Here is a 19764-nt window from a genome sequence, read left to right on the forward strand (position 1 = left end):
ACACACACACACACACACACACACACACACACACACACACACACACACAATGGAATACTACTCAGCCATAAAAAGGAAAGAAATAATGCCATTTGCAGCAACATGGGTGAACCTAGATATTATCGTATTAAGTGAAGTCAGAGAAGGACAAATATGATGTCAATTATATGTGGAATCTTAAAAAATGATACAAATGAACTTATTTACAAAGCAGAAAGAGACACAGACAAAAAAAACAAACTTATGGTTAGCGAAGGGGCTAGTGGGGTGCAGGGGGGGCGATTGCGATTAATGTATACATACTACTACATATCAAATGGATAAATAACAGGGACCTACAGTATAACACAGGGAACTATATTCAATATCTTGTAATAACCTATAATGGAAAAGAATCTGAAAAGGAGTGTGTGTGTGTGTGTGTGTGTGTGTGTAAATATATATATCTGAATCACTTTGGTGTACACCTGAAACTAACACATTGTATAGGAACTATTCTTCAATTTTTAAAAGTGGTTATTGAAAAATATTTCCTATTTGTAGAATTGTAATACTTATTATTTTATCATTTTAGTAAATAAATTATTGGAAATATTTTTTACGCTGTTGTGGGTAAAATATAAGGTGTGAGTTCTTACACTAATTTTCTATAAATTTGGACACATAATTTCAAAATGTTGATTTCCTTTTCCTGCTGTTCACTTCAAAAAAATTTTTTTTTTTAATTTTTAGGTAGAGTCCAAACAGTATATCAGCTGAGTCATGATATTGATGTTGGTCGTTTCCAAACGCTAATGGAATGTTTAACTGGCACTTTTGAAGAAGTGAAAATTTTAGCATTTGATCTTCTAATGAAGTTACCAAAAACATTTGTACAATTTCAGGTATTTGGACTTTTCTTCTGTTAGTGTAAATGTGGTGTATGCATGAAAACTTTCTATCTTAGCAGCAGTTAAAGCAGTCTGTGGATTGTCCAGGCTCTTTGCATCTGCCTTCTTACTAAATCTTCTGTTTCAGTTATCATTAATACCTCTCCTGTTGCAGGTAGTGGAATGGAGAAGGTAGGGATGGGTAGTGGGGAAGGAGGAAATATTGTAAGAGAAACAAAATCCAAATCAGTGATCTTTGCTTTTTTAAAAAAAATTGTTTTGATAAAAAGGGAGGTGTAGGAGGCAGTAGGTTTTATTGTTTACAAGATTATTGGTAGATTTCAGTTAACTGTGGTCTCCCCAGTTCCCTTGGACATGTTAATATTCGATCAAAACACATCACTTACAGTAACTTGATTTTTTTTTTAGATAATCTCCCTGCATAGTAGACTGGGAAGCTTAGTGTAAATGAGGTAGAGAACATGTTTCTGATCTTCCAACAAGTAATAGCTAAACTGAGACTGAAACTCAGAGTACTTGAGGTTAACAGCATTTTTCTCCCTGGGTGTTGTACCCCATCCCCAGCCCCCATGCTCTTCCTGATGCCTTGCACTTCCCACCATGGGGTGAGAATCAAAGATGGTCTCAGGGGTGAAGGCAAAGCTTGGGGATGGGTCTTCAGGAGACCCTGGTACTTGGCTCTACCCTTGAAGCTTATTCTGGGGCACTGAGGTCACCAGCAGCTGTCGGGTCACTGGCTCTAGAGCTTTGCTGTGGCTCCCTGTTGGAGCTGTATACAGGCCACGGGAGCCTTTAGGGGTGGGAGCTGAGCCATGGTCTGGGCTCTAGCTATTTGGCTCTGTTTAGGTATGGCAGTTTGTAGATGCAGTGGGATTCTGTCGGAGCACATGTCAGAGAGCCTAAGGTGTCTGTTACCACTGCTTCTGGACGGCATTGCAAAATCTCAAACATTTCTGACTTGGGTTCACATTGAAAGTTGCTCCCTGGTGTCCACCTATCCTGGTGGTCTTTCAGGTGCCCTGATGTGCAGAAACTTCTTTGGTACTTAGGCTACTAACTTTTGTACTTTATAAGCATTTTTAAAGAAGATGCTTTCTCTTTCTCTGTTTCCCCTTCCACCAACCCTCGCCTCTTACCATTCATCTCACTGTAGCTTCGTATCATATGTATAACTATGCCTCATTCCTGGCTAGTATTTTGAGAGTATCTGGAGTGGGGAAAGGTATATATTATGGCACCTATATGAAAGACCTGGTCCTTACATGGACTATGAAGGCCCCTCAGGGGGGCTCTGTGTATCTAATTTGATAAACACATGCTTGGTATATAGACACAACTTAAAGAATTCAGGAAACTTAGTAGCACATATAGCTTGCTATAGGATTCTGGTAGTTATATATCTGGTCTGGCTTGTGTATTAGTAAATGGTCCCAGATTGAAGATTTTAAATTCAAGATTTTAAAATATTAGTTATGTATTATATTTTCAAAGTCTTTCTTTGGGTATACCCTATGTAATATGTAATTAACTTTTTTAATATAGCTAACTTGAAAACATTTTTTGAATGCTAGCCTAATCTCTCTAAGGATCTGTATATTCATATTTTGATGGCATATCTTTCTAATATATGACTTTACTACTCACCTAGTCTCTTGCCCTTCTTTCTTGTGGAGCTACATATCCAAGGTCTTTATATTTTGATTGACCTGAGATGATAGAACAAAGATGCTCTTTTAGATTCCAAAGGCTATTTATTTTGTTTCTTACTAACTGGTTGGTTGGTTTAGGGACTTAACTGTCAGTTACAAAAAATGGTTGAGATGCTTAATTGATTCTTTCTAATATTTATTTAGATTTGAGTTTTAGCCACTGTCTTTCAGTTTTTTAGGTCATAGAAAATTAAACAGCAAATAGCAAAGAATTTAAATAGCAATAGGCTGATATTTGAGTCTATTATTTGATATTAGAAGACATCATTAAATATTGGTATACCTAGATAATGATTTTTTCCCTTATATTAGACAGTTATGAGATAATCCTAGTAGAATCAATATTGTTGAGCAACGAAACCCTAGGTTCCAGTGTGGTGAACATGCAACTTGTCAACTGTGGAGCTGGGACTAGGATCCATGTCTCCTGTCCTCAGCCCTGTACCTTTCCATGTGTATTACAGTGAACTGCCCTTTGTTCTGTCTTCTTGAGGACAGGCTGTGTGAGTGCATGTTTAGATGAGATATAGGTGTGGGAGCTCTAATGCAGAATTTCTGAGGTTGATCTTATCACTTTATTTTTCACACATATACATGGAGCTTTGCTAGGAACAGCCTGGTGAATTTGTATTTTCATATGTATGTGTATTTTTCTCCATTGAACTAGCTGTATGGGAAGGGGGTGGGGAGAAAGGCAGGAGCATGACTCCCAGTAAAACAAATCTTGACATACAGAAGAACTCTGGGCTATATAGAAATAACGAAGATGATCTGGTTATAGTATAGCAGAATTTCTACAGGAAAAAGTATACTTTTGCTGAAGAAAGAGGTACTTAAAAAAAAAAGCTTTATCCGGACTTCCCTGGCAGTCCAGTGGTTAAGACTCTGAACTTCCAATGCAGGGGAACTAAGATCCCGCGTGCCACTTGGCGCAGCCTAAAAAAAAAACAAACTCCAGCCTATATTCAGAGAATTAATGTTCGTATCGGTTGTCAGTTGTGTGGCATAAATATGTGTTATTCCTTCAAATTAAAGAAATGTTTAAGTGATAATGACTGAGTCTCTGCTTTATCCTAGGATTCAGAGAAACTACAAGGCTTATTCCAGGCAGCACTGGAGCTCAGCACAAGCACCAAACCATATGACTGTGTAACAGCTTCCTACCTACTGAACTTCTTAATCTGGCAGAACGCTCTGCCGTCATCTCTGTCTGCTTACTTAAAAACTCAGCGGGTTGCATGTGGAGATGGGGATAAGTCTGCTGCTCTGGTGGAAAGTAACACATTAATAGGTTCGTATTGAGTAAATGACCTTTTGCTCCTATTTATCAAAACCAATATCTTACTTTCTTCACTATTAATATGGTTGGGCTATCTAATGGTTAAGCACTTTGTGGTTTTTTTTTTATTTAAGAGTTTACCAGCTTTGTAGTTTACCAGCATATAAGTATATCATGAATTTCTCCTTTTCAAATAAATAGTTTACTCAACTATATTGCGTCTAAATAGAGGATTCACGTTAAATAAGTACATATGCAAATGTACATTAATAGAGCTTTTATTTAAATAAGACCTCTTTCTCTACCAAAAATGTACTTTTTTTCTACAGAAATTTTACTATGACTATAGCCAAATCATCTTTGTTAATTCTATATAGAGCAGAGTTCCTTTGTCTGTTGGGGTTTATGTTTTAACTGGCTGTCATACCCTTGCCTTTTACTCTTCCCATATAGCCAGTTCCAAAACCTAGGGTCTGAGTTGATTTAGATCTAATGATTTTAAACAAATATTTGTTGGGGGTTCATGTAGTTAATTTTATCCTAGTAAATCTTCATTTTGGAATTGTACTATAAATAAGGATAGGTAGAGATTTTTATTAAACAAAACAGAGGTCAGATGTTGAAAGAGAGTTGACAATTATTCTCTCCAAGATAGTAGAAAAAGCCATGAAAAAGAGAACTAATAATGGGAGAAAATTAGGAGGCCATGGATAGTTCTGGTGGAAATGTGGCCATAGAGCTGGGGATAGAGAGATGACAGTGCCATGGAACATGACATGTGCCGAACTCTAATTGCTTCAGGGCTGGATTCCAGAGGAGACCCCAATAAGATGATAAGAAGAGGTCTGCAATTGGGGTGAACTGGGGAGTTCATACTTCATGTAAAGCCTTTCAAATTTAAGACATTTTTAAACTTTTTGAAATATTTCAAACATACAAAGAATATTTAAATATATAGGATTTAAATAGTAATAATATAAAAATTTCACAAGTTCTGTCCCCAAGCTAGGTAATAACACTCAGCTTAAGAAGTATTGATACAACAGCACCCATAACTTTGAAGCCTCTTCTTTATCCTAGCTCCCTCCTCCTACCATGTAATTACTGCCCTATGTTTTCCTTCCTTCCTTCTTCCCTCCCTCCCTCGCTTTCTCCCTCTCTCCCTTCCGCTGTGCCAGGTCTTAGTTGTGGCATGCAGTCTTCTTAGTTGTGGCATGTGAACTCTTAGTTGCATGCCATATGCTGCATGCATGTGAGATCTAGTTCCCCGACTAGGGATCGAACCTGGGCCCCCTGCATTGGGAGTGCAGATTCTTACCCACTGGACCACTAGGGAAGTCCCTCCTATACACTGTTGATGGGAATGTAGAATGGTCTGGCCCCTTTGGAAAACAATCTGGTAGTTTCTTGAAAGGTTAAACATATAATTACCATATGACTCCACAGTTCCTCTCTTGGGCATTGTCTTAATCAGCTCAGGCTGCTATAACAAGATACCGTAAAGTGGGTGGCTTAAACAATAGGCATTTATTTCTCACACTTCTGGACGCTGGGAAGGTTAAGATTAAGGTGCCAACAGATTTGGTTCCTGGTGAGAACCCTTTTCCTAGTTTGTAACAGCAGCCGTCTCAGTCTGTGCTCACATGGAGGAGAGAGTAAGCTCTGGTCTGTCTTCCTCTTCTTATAAGGACACTAATCCCATCCTGGGGGTCCCACCCTCATGACTCAGCTAAACTTGATTACTTCCTAAAGATTCCACCTTTAAATTTCTTTGCATTGAGGGTGAGGGTTTCAGCATGAATTTGCGGGGGGGCAAGCAGGGACACACAAACATTCAGTCCATAATGGTCATATACTTAAGAAAAATGAAAACTATGTCCAGACAAAAACTTGTGCATGAATGTTCATAGCAGCATGATTCTTAATAGCCAAAAAGTGGAAACAACTCACATGTCCATCATCTGATAAATGGATAAATAAAAGGTGGTATATCCATACAATGGACTGTTACTGAGCTGTTAAAAGTAATGAAATATTAATATATGCTACAACATGGATGAGCTTTGAAAGAAGCCACATATTGTATGATTCCATTTATATGGTATGTCCAGAATAGGCAGAAAATGCTTAAGTGGTTGCCTAGGACTGGGGAAGGTGAGAGGTGCAGGGAGGGGAGTGACTGATAATGGGTGAGACTTTTTTGAGGGGGGGAGGATGAGAATGTTCTAAAATTGACTGTGGTGGTGGTTGCACATAGCTGTGAATATCCTAAAAATCCTTGACTTGTACACTTTAAGTGTATAAATTGTATGGTATATGAGTAATAGATCAGTAAAGCCATTGTTTTTTAAAATCTGTCCAAATAGCACATGGCACATAGGCCTGGGGTCTGTTAACCCAGGTAGAGGATGTCTAGGAGAAATGATCCAGAATGAATGCTGTAAATGGATCCAGGAAGTTAGGGCAAAGACACAGTACTACCTTAACTGGAAATGGAGAACAGGCTGGATAACCTTGAAAGATCTCTTTTTTCATTCAAAAACCTCTAGTATAAAGTTCAACTGAGTTGGGTGCTTTCGTGGAAACTGTTCTGCTGTGTACAAATTTGTAAATGTGTTTTTAAACTGGCGTTATTTTGGTGGGTTTTGGTGGGGTTTTTTTTGCTTTTTCTAGTTATCAAATGCTTGTTGGAAAATCTTGAGGAAGAAGTATCTCGGGCTGAAAATTCTCTGCTTCAGGCAGCAGCATCGTTTCCAATGTACGGGCGGGTCCACTGTATAACAGGAGCTTTGCGGAAGCTAGCTCTAAAGTAAGTATATCCCCCCCGCTCTTTCCTCAGTACTCACTTCTGAGCTTTAAACACTTATTGGAATGTGTCCTGGGAAAGGAACATATTGCCTTAAAGGTAATTAAAAATTAGATTTTAAAATGTACATATAGGGCTTCCCTGGTGGTGCAGTGGTTAAGAATCTGCCTGCCAATGCAGGGGATACAGGTTTGAGCCCTGGTCTGGGAAGATCCCACATGCTGCGGAGCAACTGAGCCCGTGTGCCACAACTACTGAGCCTGTGCTCTAGAGCCCGTGAGCCACAACTACTGAAGCCCACGAGCCACAACTACTGAAGCCTGTGCGCCTAGAGCCCGTGCTCTGAAACAAGAGAAGCCACTGCAATGAGAAGCCCACGCACTGCAACGAAGAGTAGCCGCCGCTCACCGCAACTAGAGAAAGCCCGTGTACAGCAGCAAAGACCCAACACAGCCAAAGATAAATAAATAAATAACTTTATTTAAAAAAATACATATATACACATATTTTTATGTCTTAAATATTTTATAGATTGCACGATTTTGAAACCCAAATTCTTTTGACCCCTTTTGTCTATTAATTTCATCTTGAAAATGTGATTTTTGCTCTTAGTGTAAACTACCCTAATGTCTTTGTTGCAGCAGCCTGCAGTTGGTGAATGAGTGGAGACCCGTGGTGGAGAAGCTCCTTGTGACGTCCTACAGGCTTTCCGCCGTGGTGTCTCCAGTTATTCAGAGCTCCTCCCCAGAAGGCCTCATCCCCATGGACACTGATGCAGGTCAGTAAATGAAGAAAGCTAGAATTACTATGTTTTTTCCCCTAATCATTTCTTCAGAGAGATACAGAGGCTAAATAGGGGGAAAAGAAATTATTATTATGACTAGTGATATTTCTGCCTTTTTAGTAATATTTTTAACTATGAAAAAATAACCAAAATAAATAAATAGCCAGGTGATCAGCAAGGTACTTCCTCTTCTGGGATGAATTGGGTTTTATAATATATCATTTCAGAATACAACCTACCAGGGTTGTATTCTGGCAGGCAGTATAAAAATTAGAGAGAAGTTGATGGGGTTCAGTCAGAGAAGGCAACTTGTTAGAAATCTGAATAGGCAAAGACCATTGGACATACAAAGACCATTTAATTTAAAAAAAAAAAAAAATTGGAGGAGATAGTCAAAATGCCCAAAACTGAACTCATGAACTTTCATCTGTCTTTTCCTTCCCAACTCTTGTATTTTTGCAAATGGCCCTACCAGAGACCTGTTTATGCAAGTCAGGAGCCTAGGGCTGCTTGACATCTCCCCTTTGCTCCTTATATCTAGCCTGTCTCCACGTTCTTTCAGTGGTGCCCCTTAAATAGCTTTCAAATCTCTTTTTCTTTTATCTGCATCTTCTTACCTTACTGTAGGCTTTTATCCTCTCTTGTTTCCCCACATCTACTTTTATCTCCTTCCATTTCCTTTTTACCACATCCAAAGTAATCTTTTCTAGTCATATAATCTATCATGTTACACATAATCTTTACTTAACCCTGTGCTCTGCCCACCCCCTCTTCCTTTTTATTTAAAATACGTTAGTGACCAGGTCCTGTAATAGTTTTGCTCCTGCTACCTTGCCAGTCTTGTCTCTTAGCATTCTCCCTTTCTCATAGATTTCTCCTTCATGGAGTTGTTGCAGTTTAACAGGAATCTTGTCTGTTTTCCTCCCTTGTGCTTAGCACAGTGCCTGGCAGAAGGAGGTACACTATCAATAGTTGTTAGAATGAATGAACAATTCCTGAAAGTATAGGAACTAAATTCAGTGCCTGGGATGCCCTTGGTGGTATGTGTATACAGCAGTTCCCTCTTAATCTGAGGGCTATATGATCCAGGACCCCCAGTGGATGCCTGACAGTGCAGATAGTACCAAACCCTATACAGACTGTGTTTTTTCCTATACATACATACTTATGTTAAAATTTAATTTATAGATTAGGCACAGTAAGAGATTAACAATGATAACCAATAATAACAGAATAATTATAACAGTATACTGTAATAAAAGTTATGTGAATGTGGTCTCTCTCTGTTTCTCTCAAAAAATCTTAGCACATTGTGCTCGCCCTTTTTCTTGTGTTGATGTGAGATGATAAAATGCCTGTGTGATGAGGTGAAGTGAGGTGAATGACGTAGGCATTATGACATAGTGTTAGGCTACTGTTGACCTCCTGGCGATACATCAGAAGGAGGAGCCCTGACGATGTTGGTGGTTGGATGTCAGCTGCAGACGATGTTGATGGTTGCGGATCCCAGGTGGGATGGAGAGGGACAGTGTGAGGGGATTACTGGATCTGTACTACAACAGGCCAGAAGGGATTGGCCGTTAAAGGTATATACTAACATGAACGTTCCTTTGAACACCTAGAAAATCATGAAGTAAATTTATATTTTGGTGTTGAAGTAAAGTTGGTGAATGCATTTTGGAGTGCAAATGAGAGGCTTCTATTAAAAACATACTGAGTAAATCATAAACACACACTGCATCATACAATACAATACTTTGGGCCGATAATTAAACTAATCTAGAGTTGTGTGGTTGCATAGAAAATGTTACGTTATGTTCTCCACTAAAAATGAGTTGGAAGGTTGGTGGTGGTTCATGATACTAAGATACAGTTATAGATTTATTTTGACTGATAGTCTAAATACTAAAATTTGTTGGTTTAGTTTTCCTACTTAAACAGTGCATAGGAATAAAGAACATCCAGTCTGATCGCTAACATTTGGATCAGGCCATACCAATATATTTTGGGTGAGAAATCTTGAATGTTTGTCACCAGTTGTGGGTAGGGCCTTCAGAGTATGCTAAAATTTTGTTTGTTATTAAAGTTTTAAAATATCTGTCAGTCTCAAAAACTGTCTATGGTCCACTAACTTTTCCTTAATTTTGCCTTTTTTCCTCTGGTTGTCTCCATTTTTCTTATGTCTTTCCCATGTTATCTGCCATGCATTCTGAATTCTTTGAAAAAAGTCTCCCCTGAAAGCCACAAAAATGGTTCTTAAAATTTTATTCTGGTTACCCCTCTCTTTTTTCTTAATCTTTCTATGGTTTCTTTTTGGGCCAGTGTTACTTTCTCGTGGCTATCAAAATTTGTTTTTGGCAAAATTTCATGGAAGCCACAAGTGAACATAAGATGTTGGCTGAACTATTATGATACCAGTTTGGGTCTTTGTATTTCCCATAATACCTAAAATATAAGTGTGTATAATAGGTATACAGTAAGTAACCCATTCTTTGATTTGTTAATTGGTTTTAGATGATTACCTGTTGTTATTTTCTTTCAAAATCTGAGCCTGCCTAGCTCTTTATTACCTAGTCATCCATAAATTCCTTCAGCCCATGTTACTGAACCTCTGCCATGACCCAGTTTCTGTTCTAGGCACTAGCAGTTGAGCAGTGAACAAAGTCTTGCATTCGTGAAGTTTACATTTCCTAATCCAGAGAGTGCTTACTAAGAAATAAAAATGAATTTTAATATAATACTAGGACTGGAAATCTAACTTAGAAAGCAGTATATTACTTATTCATTTCAAAGCCAAATATGGAGTTTTCATGGTATTCCTGGGCCATAAAAGATTATTTTTGTTGGTAGTGGGGTTTCTTACCTCTTAAAACAAAATTCATTGAAATTTATTGCTCTTCCTTCATCTATTTGAGCACTGTATTTGAGATTCTTAGACAACACTGAGAAAAGCAATGTAAGGGAGATGGCAGCCTTTGTCTATGGACAGTTTCTGTTGTGCTTTTTTGTCCAATCTTCATCCTATTTAAAATATTCACCATATTTTGAAAGTACACTCAAGTGTCATGAAGACCTTATATAAATAATTTTCACATTATCCATCCTGTGAGTCCCTTCTTATAGTGCTAATTATCAAGTACTGAAAATTAGAAAATTTTTCTTTGGCTGTACGCGGGCCTCTCACCGTTGCGGAGCACAGGCTCCGGACGCTCAGGCCCAGCGGCCATGGCTCACGGGGCCAGCCGCTCCGCGGCATGTGGGATCCTCCCAGACCAGGGCACGAACCTGTGTCCCCTGCATCAGCAGGCGGACTCTCAACCACTGCGCCACCAGGGAAGCCCTGAAAATTACAAAATTTTTGAGGGCAAATACCCGCGAGGGACGTCTTCATGTGATGTGGAACTGGGGTTTTACATAATCTCATCTCTCTCCCTCAGAGTCAGCAAGCCGCTTGCAGACGATTTTGAATGAGATTCAGCCCCGAGATACTAATGATTATTTCAATCGAGCTAAAATTTTGAAAGAATGTGATAGCTTTGATTTGGAGGACTTGAGTGCCAGTGTACCGAATATTGATACTTCTGCAGAAATCAAAGGTATATATAAAATCAGCATTGTAGTCAGTATTTAAGCGACAAATAAAATGTGCAAAATGCTCTTTTTCTATAGTAAATCAGAGGCTGCAAATGTGTGTAGTACACTTCTAGAAAATAAAGTCTTTTTTGAGCTTATAAATGATTTATTTTGGGGAATGAGTTTATAAGACTTTACCAGAAAATGGTGTTCACCAGTGCAGTGTATAAGGTGCTTCAGCAAAAAGCCTTTGAGTACTGAAACCTGTCTTGACAGCCAGGTGATGTAGGAACAGTGATGCACAGTGAACTTGGGTTTGGGGAGCAGTCTGCTTCTCCCAGCACTATGGTTTGATGTTGTGAGAGTCCTCGTAGTCAGTCAAACAGCCTTTTAAGGAAACAAATTTATGACTCAGAGAAATGTGAGCTGCTTTGTTGTACCAGGCCTCCAGAATTCAAATTCTTACTGTTTGTTTTCTCATTAGTTCTTTTATAATTTTCTATAATGCTGTAAAAAGTCATCAGAAGCAGTAATATCTTATTTATTTATAACATATTCTACATTCTCCACTAGATGGGGATATTGTCTTGTAAAAATTTCTCTTTATGATTTTTTTTTTAATTACACAAAATAACACAAATGTATGCTTGTAATAGTTTCAAATAATACAGAGATAAATATGAATTAAAAACAAATTAATTTTGTTTTCTTTCATTTTCTTATTTCCTCCTCAATCCTACTTCATCCCTCTTTAGTATACATCATTTCAGACCAATTTTATGTATTTAAGTGTATGTACATTTATCCTTTGAGTTTAGTGGCCTTTTAAAAGACAAATGGGATTACGTTAAAAAGTTTATTTTTTTAACTTACATTTTAAATTTAATAGCTTCTTTTGGATTTTTTTTTTAATGTCAGTACTAAAATATTTCTAAAGCTAGAAGAAGAGAGTAAGGATTCTTATAGCTAATTGACCGTGGAATTTAAATATATTTTGAAAGAGAATTTGTATTTTCCTTTGAAAGAAAAGTCGGTCGTATCCTATTCTTTTACTGACATAGCAGCCACCCTCACCAAAACAAATAATAAAATACATTTATTATAGTCATATTTTATGGATAACTGAGAGGCAGGAAGAGTTTGTTTCATTAACTTCCAAAGGTTAGACTTCGGTTTTAGAATAATATTGTGTTTTATTTTTAAATTTATTTTGAATATAGTATATTAAATAAAATACTGTGATTCCTACCCATAACACATTCCCAACAAATGTTAGTTATTTTCTCCTGAATAAATATAGCATATGCCAAATTGGTTTGTTCAAGCAGATTATTCTTGGGGAAATTATGAATAAGCTTGTTCTAAGAAACCTGGGATGTGAGTAATCAAATGCCTAGTGTTGCAATAGTTTTTTTTTTTTTTTTTTTTAAGGTAAAGAAGGAAAAACATGTGACGTAACTGCTCAGATGGTGCTGGTATGTTGTTGGAGAAGCATGAAGGAAGTCGCTTTACTGTTAGGCTCACTGTGCCAGCTTCTACCCATGCGGTCTGTGCCAGAATCTCCTGATGGATTATTGACAGTGGAACAGGTAGGGTAGCTGTTTATTCCACCTGGTATAATTTCTGGTCAAAGCATAAATCACAAACTTTTATTTAAAAGTTAAATAACTTAAAAAAATTTTTTTAATAACTTAAAAAACAATTTTAACATTTTTCTTGAATAAAATCTTACAGATGTCAACTGAAGAAAGTTCATTAAAGTATAGGAATTGGATCTTGCAATCCGTTTCCAAACTTTGGCATTTTTAGAAATGTTTTTATTTTTCTAAGTTATATAAATAATGATAGCTTTTACCTCACTTTTAACTTCAGTATTAACATTTGAATTTTTATTTCTCCATTGAACACACACAAACTTAAAATTCAAATGTAAATGAAATTGTCTATTTAGTAAAATTCCACAAACCTCTTAAATTTTGCAAAGAAAAAATATATATATATTTTTTCTTTATATACTGGTTGATTATGGATCTCATGTTTCCCTCTACATTGATGATAAAGTTGTAGTTACTTTGGTTTTTTTGGCTGACTTTTAAGACCACAAAGTCAGTTCCATCTGGGACTATTCAAGTGACTTGAGTGCAGTGTTTATAAGAAATTAGCTTACCACAAGCATTTCATTTGGAAATATTTTAGCTTTATTAGATTTCTGTTTTTAATTGATTCCCTCTTCCTTTCCATATGGTTTCAACAAATCCATTTCCCACCATTTTCCAGCAAAGATACATAACATGTACTTTCATTTTTAACCTTTTTCAAATAAAGATAATTTCTCCCGTAGGGTGTTATGACATTTAAGAACAAAACAAATATTGTAGTATGCTAATGCTGATTATTTCTGTAATAACCATGTGACCAGTTCCATGGAAATAATGCTAATATTTTTATTCTCACACTCTCTGTGGCTGATATGTTTGCATCTGGTTAACAGCTGGGCTTGTGATGTTGCAAGGCTCTGAGACAGAGAACGGCAGAGGGGAACAGAACACTGCCAGCTTCATTATGTTCCTTATTCTCTTCCAAATCAAACAGGCGTTAGTGTCCTAGAGTTACTTGCAGTCCTTACTGGTGACTGGCTGGAGTGCCAGTGCCAGCGTCTTTGCTGGGGAATCCAGCTATGATTAATGGTTACTTCACTGATGTTCACCATCTCACTAAGAAGTAAATATGGGCTAGAGCCCCTTGACTTCTCAACTTTTCAAGGACAAGTTAAAACATCTAGTGTTTTAGGTTTGTTGGCCAGTGTTTAAAAACAAAATTAAGGGAAACATATTTTACTTTTACTATAACTGAGAAAGACCTGAAAGCTTCCTGTGAAAATCATTTTGCCCTGACACCTTTTACAGAGCACCCAAATCTTATGAAGTTATATGGGATATCCAGGTTAAATTGGGAATTAATTTTTTAAAATTGGGAACTAATATAAAATAGAAGAGATGTTTGTAAAACAACAACAATAACAAAGAGAGGCTCTTATAAACCAAAGAACTCTTCTGATGACTGTTTTCTTGAATAAGAAATAGAATCCTGTTTTTCTGTAAAATATCCATTTCCATTCTAATAAGGTCCAGTTATTTCTCCATGTCGCCATTCATGTGGTGACCCCACATATATATGTTTGAGAAGAAATTAATGACTGAGTGAGTGAACAAGAGTGTATGTGATGGCACTGTTCTGACATTGAAACCCTGCCCTCTGTGGAAAACTTTAGTCTTGATCATGCTAAATTTTACTAAAAAAATTAAAATGCTCTTAAAAAAATTATTAATTTTTTTACATTTAAAAAAATGCAGGGACATTTAGTCAATGAAATCTAAAGTTATCAAGAAATTAGTATTACTTATATTACTAGAGGATTCCTGCTTTTAAACATATAGTTTTGTTCCGTGAAATTCCTTTAAACTAAACATATTCCTATGTATTTAGTACTTTTAAGAGTTAAAAATATAAATGACAGAGAAGAATGCAGTCTGCATTGGAGTGCTGGGGCCACACCTAGGGTCTACCTTCCTTCCAAGGGCATAGCCGCCCTGGCATCACTAGTTCTTCTGTGCACCTAGTGGCAAAGCTACAAATGTACGCATCAACAGTGTAGGTGAATGTGACCACAAGAGACCTGCAGAGGCAGGGAAGTGACTTACGGGCAGAATGCTCCGCGTTGTTGGGGAGAATTGGGAACTTGGATTTCTCATTAACAAGAATCATAAAAACCATGATCTCCTTTTCTCTCAGTGGATGAAGGAAGTTGTTCTATAGAACCTGAAATACTGGTGTTCAGCCTGTTGCTTCTCTTGCTCTCCACTCACCCTTCACTACTGAAAAAGGAATAGGATTCTACTGCCATTTTATATTTGAGGTCTCACATTTTGACGACGGAGAGGATTTCTCATGGAACTCAGCTCCTTTAAGCCCATCCTGATTTTACAGCCCTTTGTTAAAGGGGTGACAACTTCCATCCCCCATACATGAGTATAGTTTATACTAGGCCAGCAGGTGGTGAGACTCCAATTTGGGGATTTTTGCTGCTGTACGAGGAGAGGAGCTGGTGCTCGCTTATAATTCTGAGTATTCAGTGCTGTATTCACATACTGTTGGAGCTGGAAGGCTCACAGAGATGATATTATCCAGCTCTCTTGCACAAGGGGAGACTGAAGCCCTTGGATGTTACCTGGTTTGCCCAAGATCACAAAGCTGGTTTGTGGCAGCTCTGGGACAGGAACCTGATTCTTCTGCTTCCCAGCCTGTATTCTGACATGACACAGTGCTGCCTTTGTTCTGAATGGCTCATTTAATTTTTCTTTAAATTTAATTTTCCCAGCTTCCCATAGCCAACCAGATTTTTGCAAGCAACAGGACAGTAAGACAACTTGCTACTGAACTTTATAGCAAATGATCCATTCCCTTAGATGATTGCTTGTGAAGGAGTGTGTCCTCTGCGACTTCATCAAGAAGAAAATGTGTTCATTCAGAGGCATGTCTGACCCTTCTCCTGCGCTGTAATCACATTATGAAAGGTTCTTTCATAATGTCCCTGTCCGAGAGGCAGAGATAAAACCAGCTTTGAGGGATGTAAGTCGAGACCCTTAAAGAGTGAGCAGTGCATGCAACCTTATCTCACAAACTTCCTGACTGGTGTGTGTCTGGGTTTCAAGCTGGGTGCTTTGCTGATGCAGAGCTTTTGCTTGATACATTGTTGGTCCTCTTTCCATGGGATATCGGATACCCAGTACCTACTGATTTTTTTAAACTTCCTCTACCTGGACGATCAGTTCATATGTTTATATATTTCCCCTAATATTCCTAAAAAGAAGCTTTTGGGTAGATTTTTTTTTTAATGTATCTGCTTTCTGCTTCCTAGGAATTATTGCCACAGAAATCACGTGATTAAGAATAATTACCAACTATTAGAAATGAGCAATTTTAAAAACTCCTACTTTAGATTCTATTGTAATTTTCATGATGTACATGGCTAACTGGGTTTATATGGTCCCTCAGTACCTTTTGTTACTGTTTTAGGTTTTTGTTAATGAACTAACTGTAAGTGGGATGTATGTTTATTAGCATTTGTCAGTCTTAAAGAAATTACCTTTTGTATTTTCTTTTACCAAAGTTTATTTTTTAGAAATTATGAGTAAGTATTCATTGAACTGTGCTGAATGCAGGTTACCATTTTTAAGCTGTGAAGTGAAGTTGAGCATGTAATTACATCATTTAGTCAACTATTTATTGACTGCCTTACTACAAGGGTGTTGTGGGAATATTAAGAAATAGAATATGTGGTTCTCTGAGCTCAAAGGGCTTGGAAATGTAATAGGGGATACAAGACAAATTCATTTCAAAAAGTCAGACTAAAAGGCAACTGTTAAAATGGCACATGGTTAAGGATTTGCCAGAAAACAAAGAATAAACGTTCTGGTGGGAAGATGTCTGAATACCAGGAAACCATCATCTTTGTTATTAAGTAGGACAATGTTTGGGCTTTCACGAAATCCCAAGTGTTAGTAGGAAATCACTATAGTAGAGAATGTCCAGTTTAAGATGTTAATTATCTTACTGTAGTATAAACTTTTATAAACTATTCCATTTAACCAAAGTGGAATTAGAAACTCCTGTTGACATTCCTAAGGTTGTGGCTGTGTCTTTTTTTTTTTTTTTAGTGGTACGCAGGCCTCTCACTGTTGTGGCCTCTCCCGTTGCGGAGCACAGGCTCCGGACACGCAGACTCAGTGGCCATGGCTCACGGGCCCAGCCGCTCCGCGGCATGTGGGATCCTCCCAGACTGGGGCACGAACCCGTGTCCCCTGCATCGGCAGGCAGACTCAACCACTGCACCACCAGGGAAGCCCGTGGCTGTGTCTTAAAGTAAAATTTAAATTAAGGTTTAGGGGTTAAGTCTCACTACTTGATGACACAAAATGAAAACAAAAATTGACATTTAGCAATATTGATTGCTATGCTCTACCAGGTACTCTGCTAAATGCTTATTTGCATAATCTCATTTATTTCTCAGAATAATCCTGTGAAGTAGGTTCTAGTTTTATCCCCATTTCACAGATGAGAGAACTCTGTTACTTATGTAATTAGCTTGTATTGGTAAGGAGGCTGAGTAGGGTTCCTGAACTCAGCCCTCTTGGCTCCAGAATCCCAGATCTTAACCACTGCACATGCTCTTTGTAGAAATGTCCCACCTGTATACTTGAATCTTTATGGACTTACTAACTCATAATGAGGGGAATTAGCTTTGATTTTTCTACTGTATTTCTCTCTACTATCTAGATAAAGGACAAACAAAAAATGTATTTACATTTGCCCTTTGTGGGTTTTATGCTCTAGGTGAGCATTTAGCTCCCCTGTTTGGTCTGTTGGTGAATTATAGGTGCCTAGAGACATGGCACGTAGCTAGTCTGTTGGTGAATTATAGGTGCCTAGAGACATAGCATGTAGCTCTCCTCCCCTGTGGAAATTTATACCCTGTAAATCCATAAAGCATGTTAATTTGCCTATAGAAGTAGGTTTTATGGAAGGTTAGAACCAGGATACACTAAACTTAAAAAGATAGTGATTAGAATTTCATTTTAAGAATAGAAATCGGTGCCCTTTTTTTCCCATATTTAATTGTCTTTCAGAAATTCTGAGATATATATTATTTATTAAGAAAATATTTTGTAAAGACATCATCCATGTTAAAAGAAAAGTTTTTATGAACTTTAAATAGGAGCTATGTATCTAATAGATTGAAAGGCAATCGAGTTGAATTTTCAGAGGAGTTATTCATTTTTTAAATAAAATTTTGAAATTCTTTTTCTGATTCTACTGTTGTCATAAGTTTCTACAGGGTTAAATATGTTCCCTATAGTCTGATCATCCAAGGGGAGAGTGTCAGCATGGCCCCTGTTCCCTGTCCAGCTACTCATGGACCACATTGCCCTGTTGACTCCTCCCACCCACTGTGATAGGGTACATCCCTACCTTGCAACCCTGTCTTCTTCCACTATTTTCTAGCATGAAATCTTGAGGCCATTCAGCCAGGTCTGCTATCACTCTCCTGTATAGTCTGTGTTCATTCATGTAAAAAGACCCAGTGAAGTGTCTGACAGGTAGCGGATACTTAATAAATGTTTGTTCATTTATTCTAGTATGCCAGCTTCTTCTCATGTTAATTATCCTTTTCTGTATTGGTTCACTCATGTATATCCTGTTTAAGGTCTGGCCATGAAGCTTTTTCTAATTATTCATTTCAATGCAAAAAGAGCTGTCATTTCTTAGTGCTGTTAAGCTTTGCTGTTAAGCTTCTGATGGGTACCATCCAGAATATTGGTTTTCTCTGAAAGCCTTCGGAGGACAAACACCTTGTTTTGTTCTTTGTCTACCCAGCACTAAACTGCTAAGCATTTGACAGGGTGCTAAAAAAGTACTTACTGTCTGATTAATAGAAATATACTCTCTTCAAAGGGAAAAATTCATATTAAGCCTGGGTGTTACCTAGGTGGGTTTGTTGGGAAATTAAGTGCAAAATGGAATGAGAAAAAATGGTCTACCTCTCACTTGTGTCTTTAGAATCTCATTCTGTTTTCTGAGGCCAGGATTACCTAGGGTTGAGGTCTACCCTTCAGAAGAGAGACCATCCACTGGTCTCATTCACCCCTGAGGTCTTTGATATTATTATATGCCTTTTGGTTTAAGCCCCTTTGAAGGGAGTTAAGGTAAAGGAAGCAATGAAAATCTGATCTTTGTTTAAGAACTAGATTGTAAGTCCACAGAGAAGCACTTTACCAGTAACATTTCTGTTTCCCTGAAGTATGTTTTAATATCTGTAACATTAAAAAAAGATTAAGGATGTTAGAGAGACCCCAGCTCTATGACTTCCTGTTTTTCTTTTTTGTGCCTTAGTACACCTTTTTATAAATCTTCTTTTGTTTCTCTAATAATAGAAATGATGGTCATAACAAGTTAGTTAACTGATGTTTCTTCTGGTCCTGTTTTGTAGGGTTATTGAGCTTCAGGTGTGTCTTGGGGGTTAAATTCAGATTTTGTGCTTGATAATTCTGTTCAAAATATACTCTGAAATTACGTATTGAAGGTAAAATGATAAGGCTTACCCTGACTCCTGATTTTTGACGACTAGTAGTATGTAGCTTGTAAAAAATATTAAAAATTAGGGATATCATCAGCTCTTCACCTGAAAACTTTAGCTGAAGAACATGACATGGCACTCTTTGGGGATATTAAATTGTTAGAATTTAAAAACTTCTGTTATATCCTGCTTTTCTGGTTCTTTCTTGATCTCATATCTGATTCTTATTTCTCTAAATGTATCACCCGTCTTTCTATAATCATATATATTTTGAGTTTAGAGTATGTCGTTAGCTTTCTTCTATTTGGAAATCCAGACAGAGGTCCCGTTGAACTGAATTGGTTTATAAGTTAAGGGCCTGTGCTGAGCTTTTAGATTTATTAACTCATTTTAATACACAATCTGTGAGGCAAGTGCTATTATTATTCCCAGTTTATAGATGAGACTGAGGCAGTTGCCCATGGTTACACGTTTAACTACTCTTTCTACTGTTTATCATCTCTAATGTGTGCAGAATACCAGTCACTGTGCTGAGGTAGAAGTTGTTTCTAGATAAGCCTATGTGAGCTATCTTGGGTTAGCTTGCTTT

The 19764-nt window shown here is 37.5% G+C and overlaps 1 protein-coding gene across 7 annotated transcripts in view; it reads left to right on the top strand.

Annotated features, from left to right (window-relative positions):
* Positions 1 to 19764, top strand: part of THADA (THADA armadillo repeat containing) — a 313719-nt gene that overhangs the window by 43619 nt on the left and 250336 nt on the right. For 5 of the 7 annotated variants that reach the window (XR_003434060.1, XM_027113260.1, XM_027113261.1 and 2 more), the window contains 6 exons: positions 733 to 884; positions 3677 to 3890; positions 6552 to 6687; positions 7326 to 7462; positions 10906 to 11064; positions 12473 to 12630. Coding sequence is in view for 6 of the 7 variants with exons in the window: in XM_027113260.1 (XP_026969061.1) it covers positions 733 to 884; positions 3677 to 3890; positions 6552 to 6687; positions 7326 to 7462; positions 10906 to 11064; positions 12473 to 12630 (956 nt within the window). In the remaining variant the exon portion in view is untranslated. The remainder of the gene's footprint in view (positions 1 to 732; positions 885 to 3676; positions 3891 to 6551; positions 6688 to 7325; positions 7463 to 10905; positions 11065 to 12472; positions 12631 to 19764) is intronic. The other 2 variants (XM_027113257.1, XM_027113258.1) reach the window with 2 other exon arrangements.

Source organism: Aethalodelphis obliquidens, unplaced genomic scaffold, assembly GCF_003676395.1.
Source record: "Aethalodelphis obliquidens isolate GAN/ISIS:26980383/991018 unplaced genomic scaffold, ASM367639v1 scaffold12, whole genome shotgun sequence".
In the NCBI taxonomy this organism is placed as follows: Eukaryota; Metazoa; Chordata; class Mammalia; order Artiodactyla; family Delphinidae; genus Aethalodelphis; species Aethalodelphis obliquidens.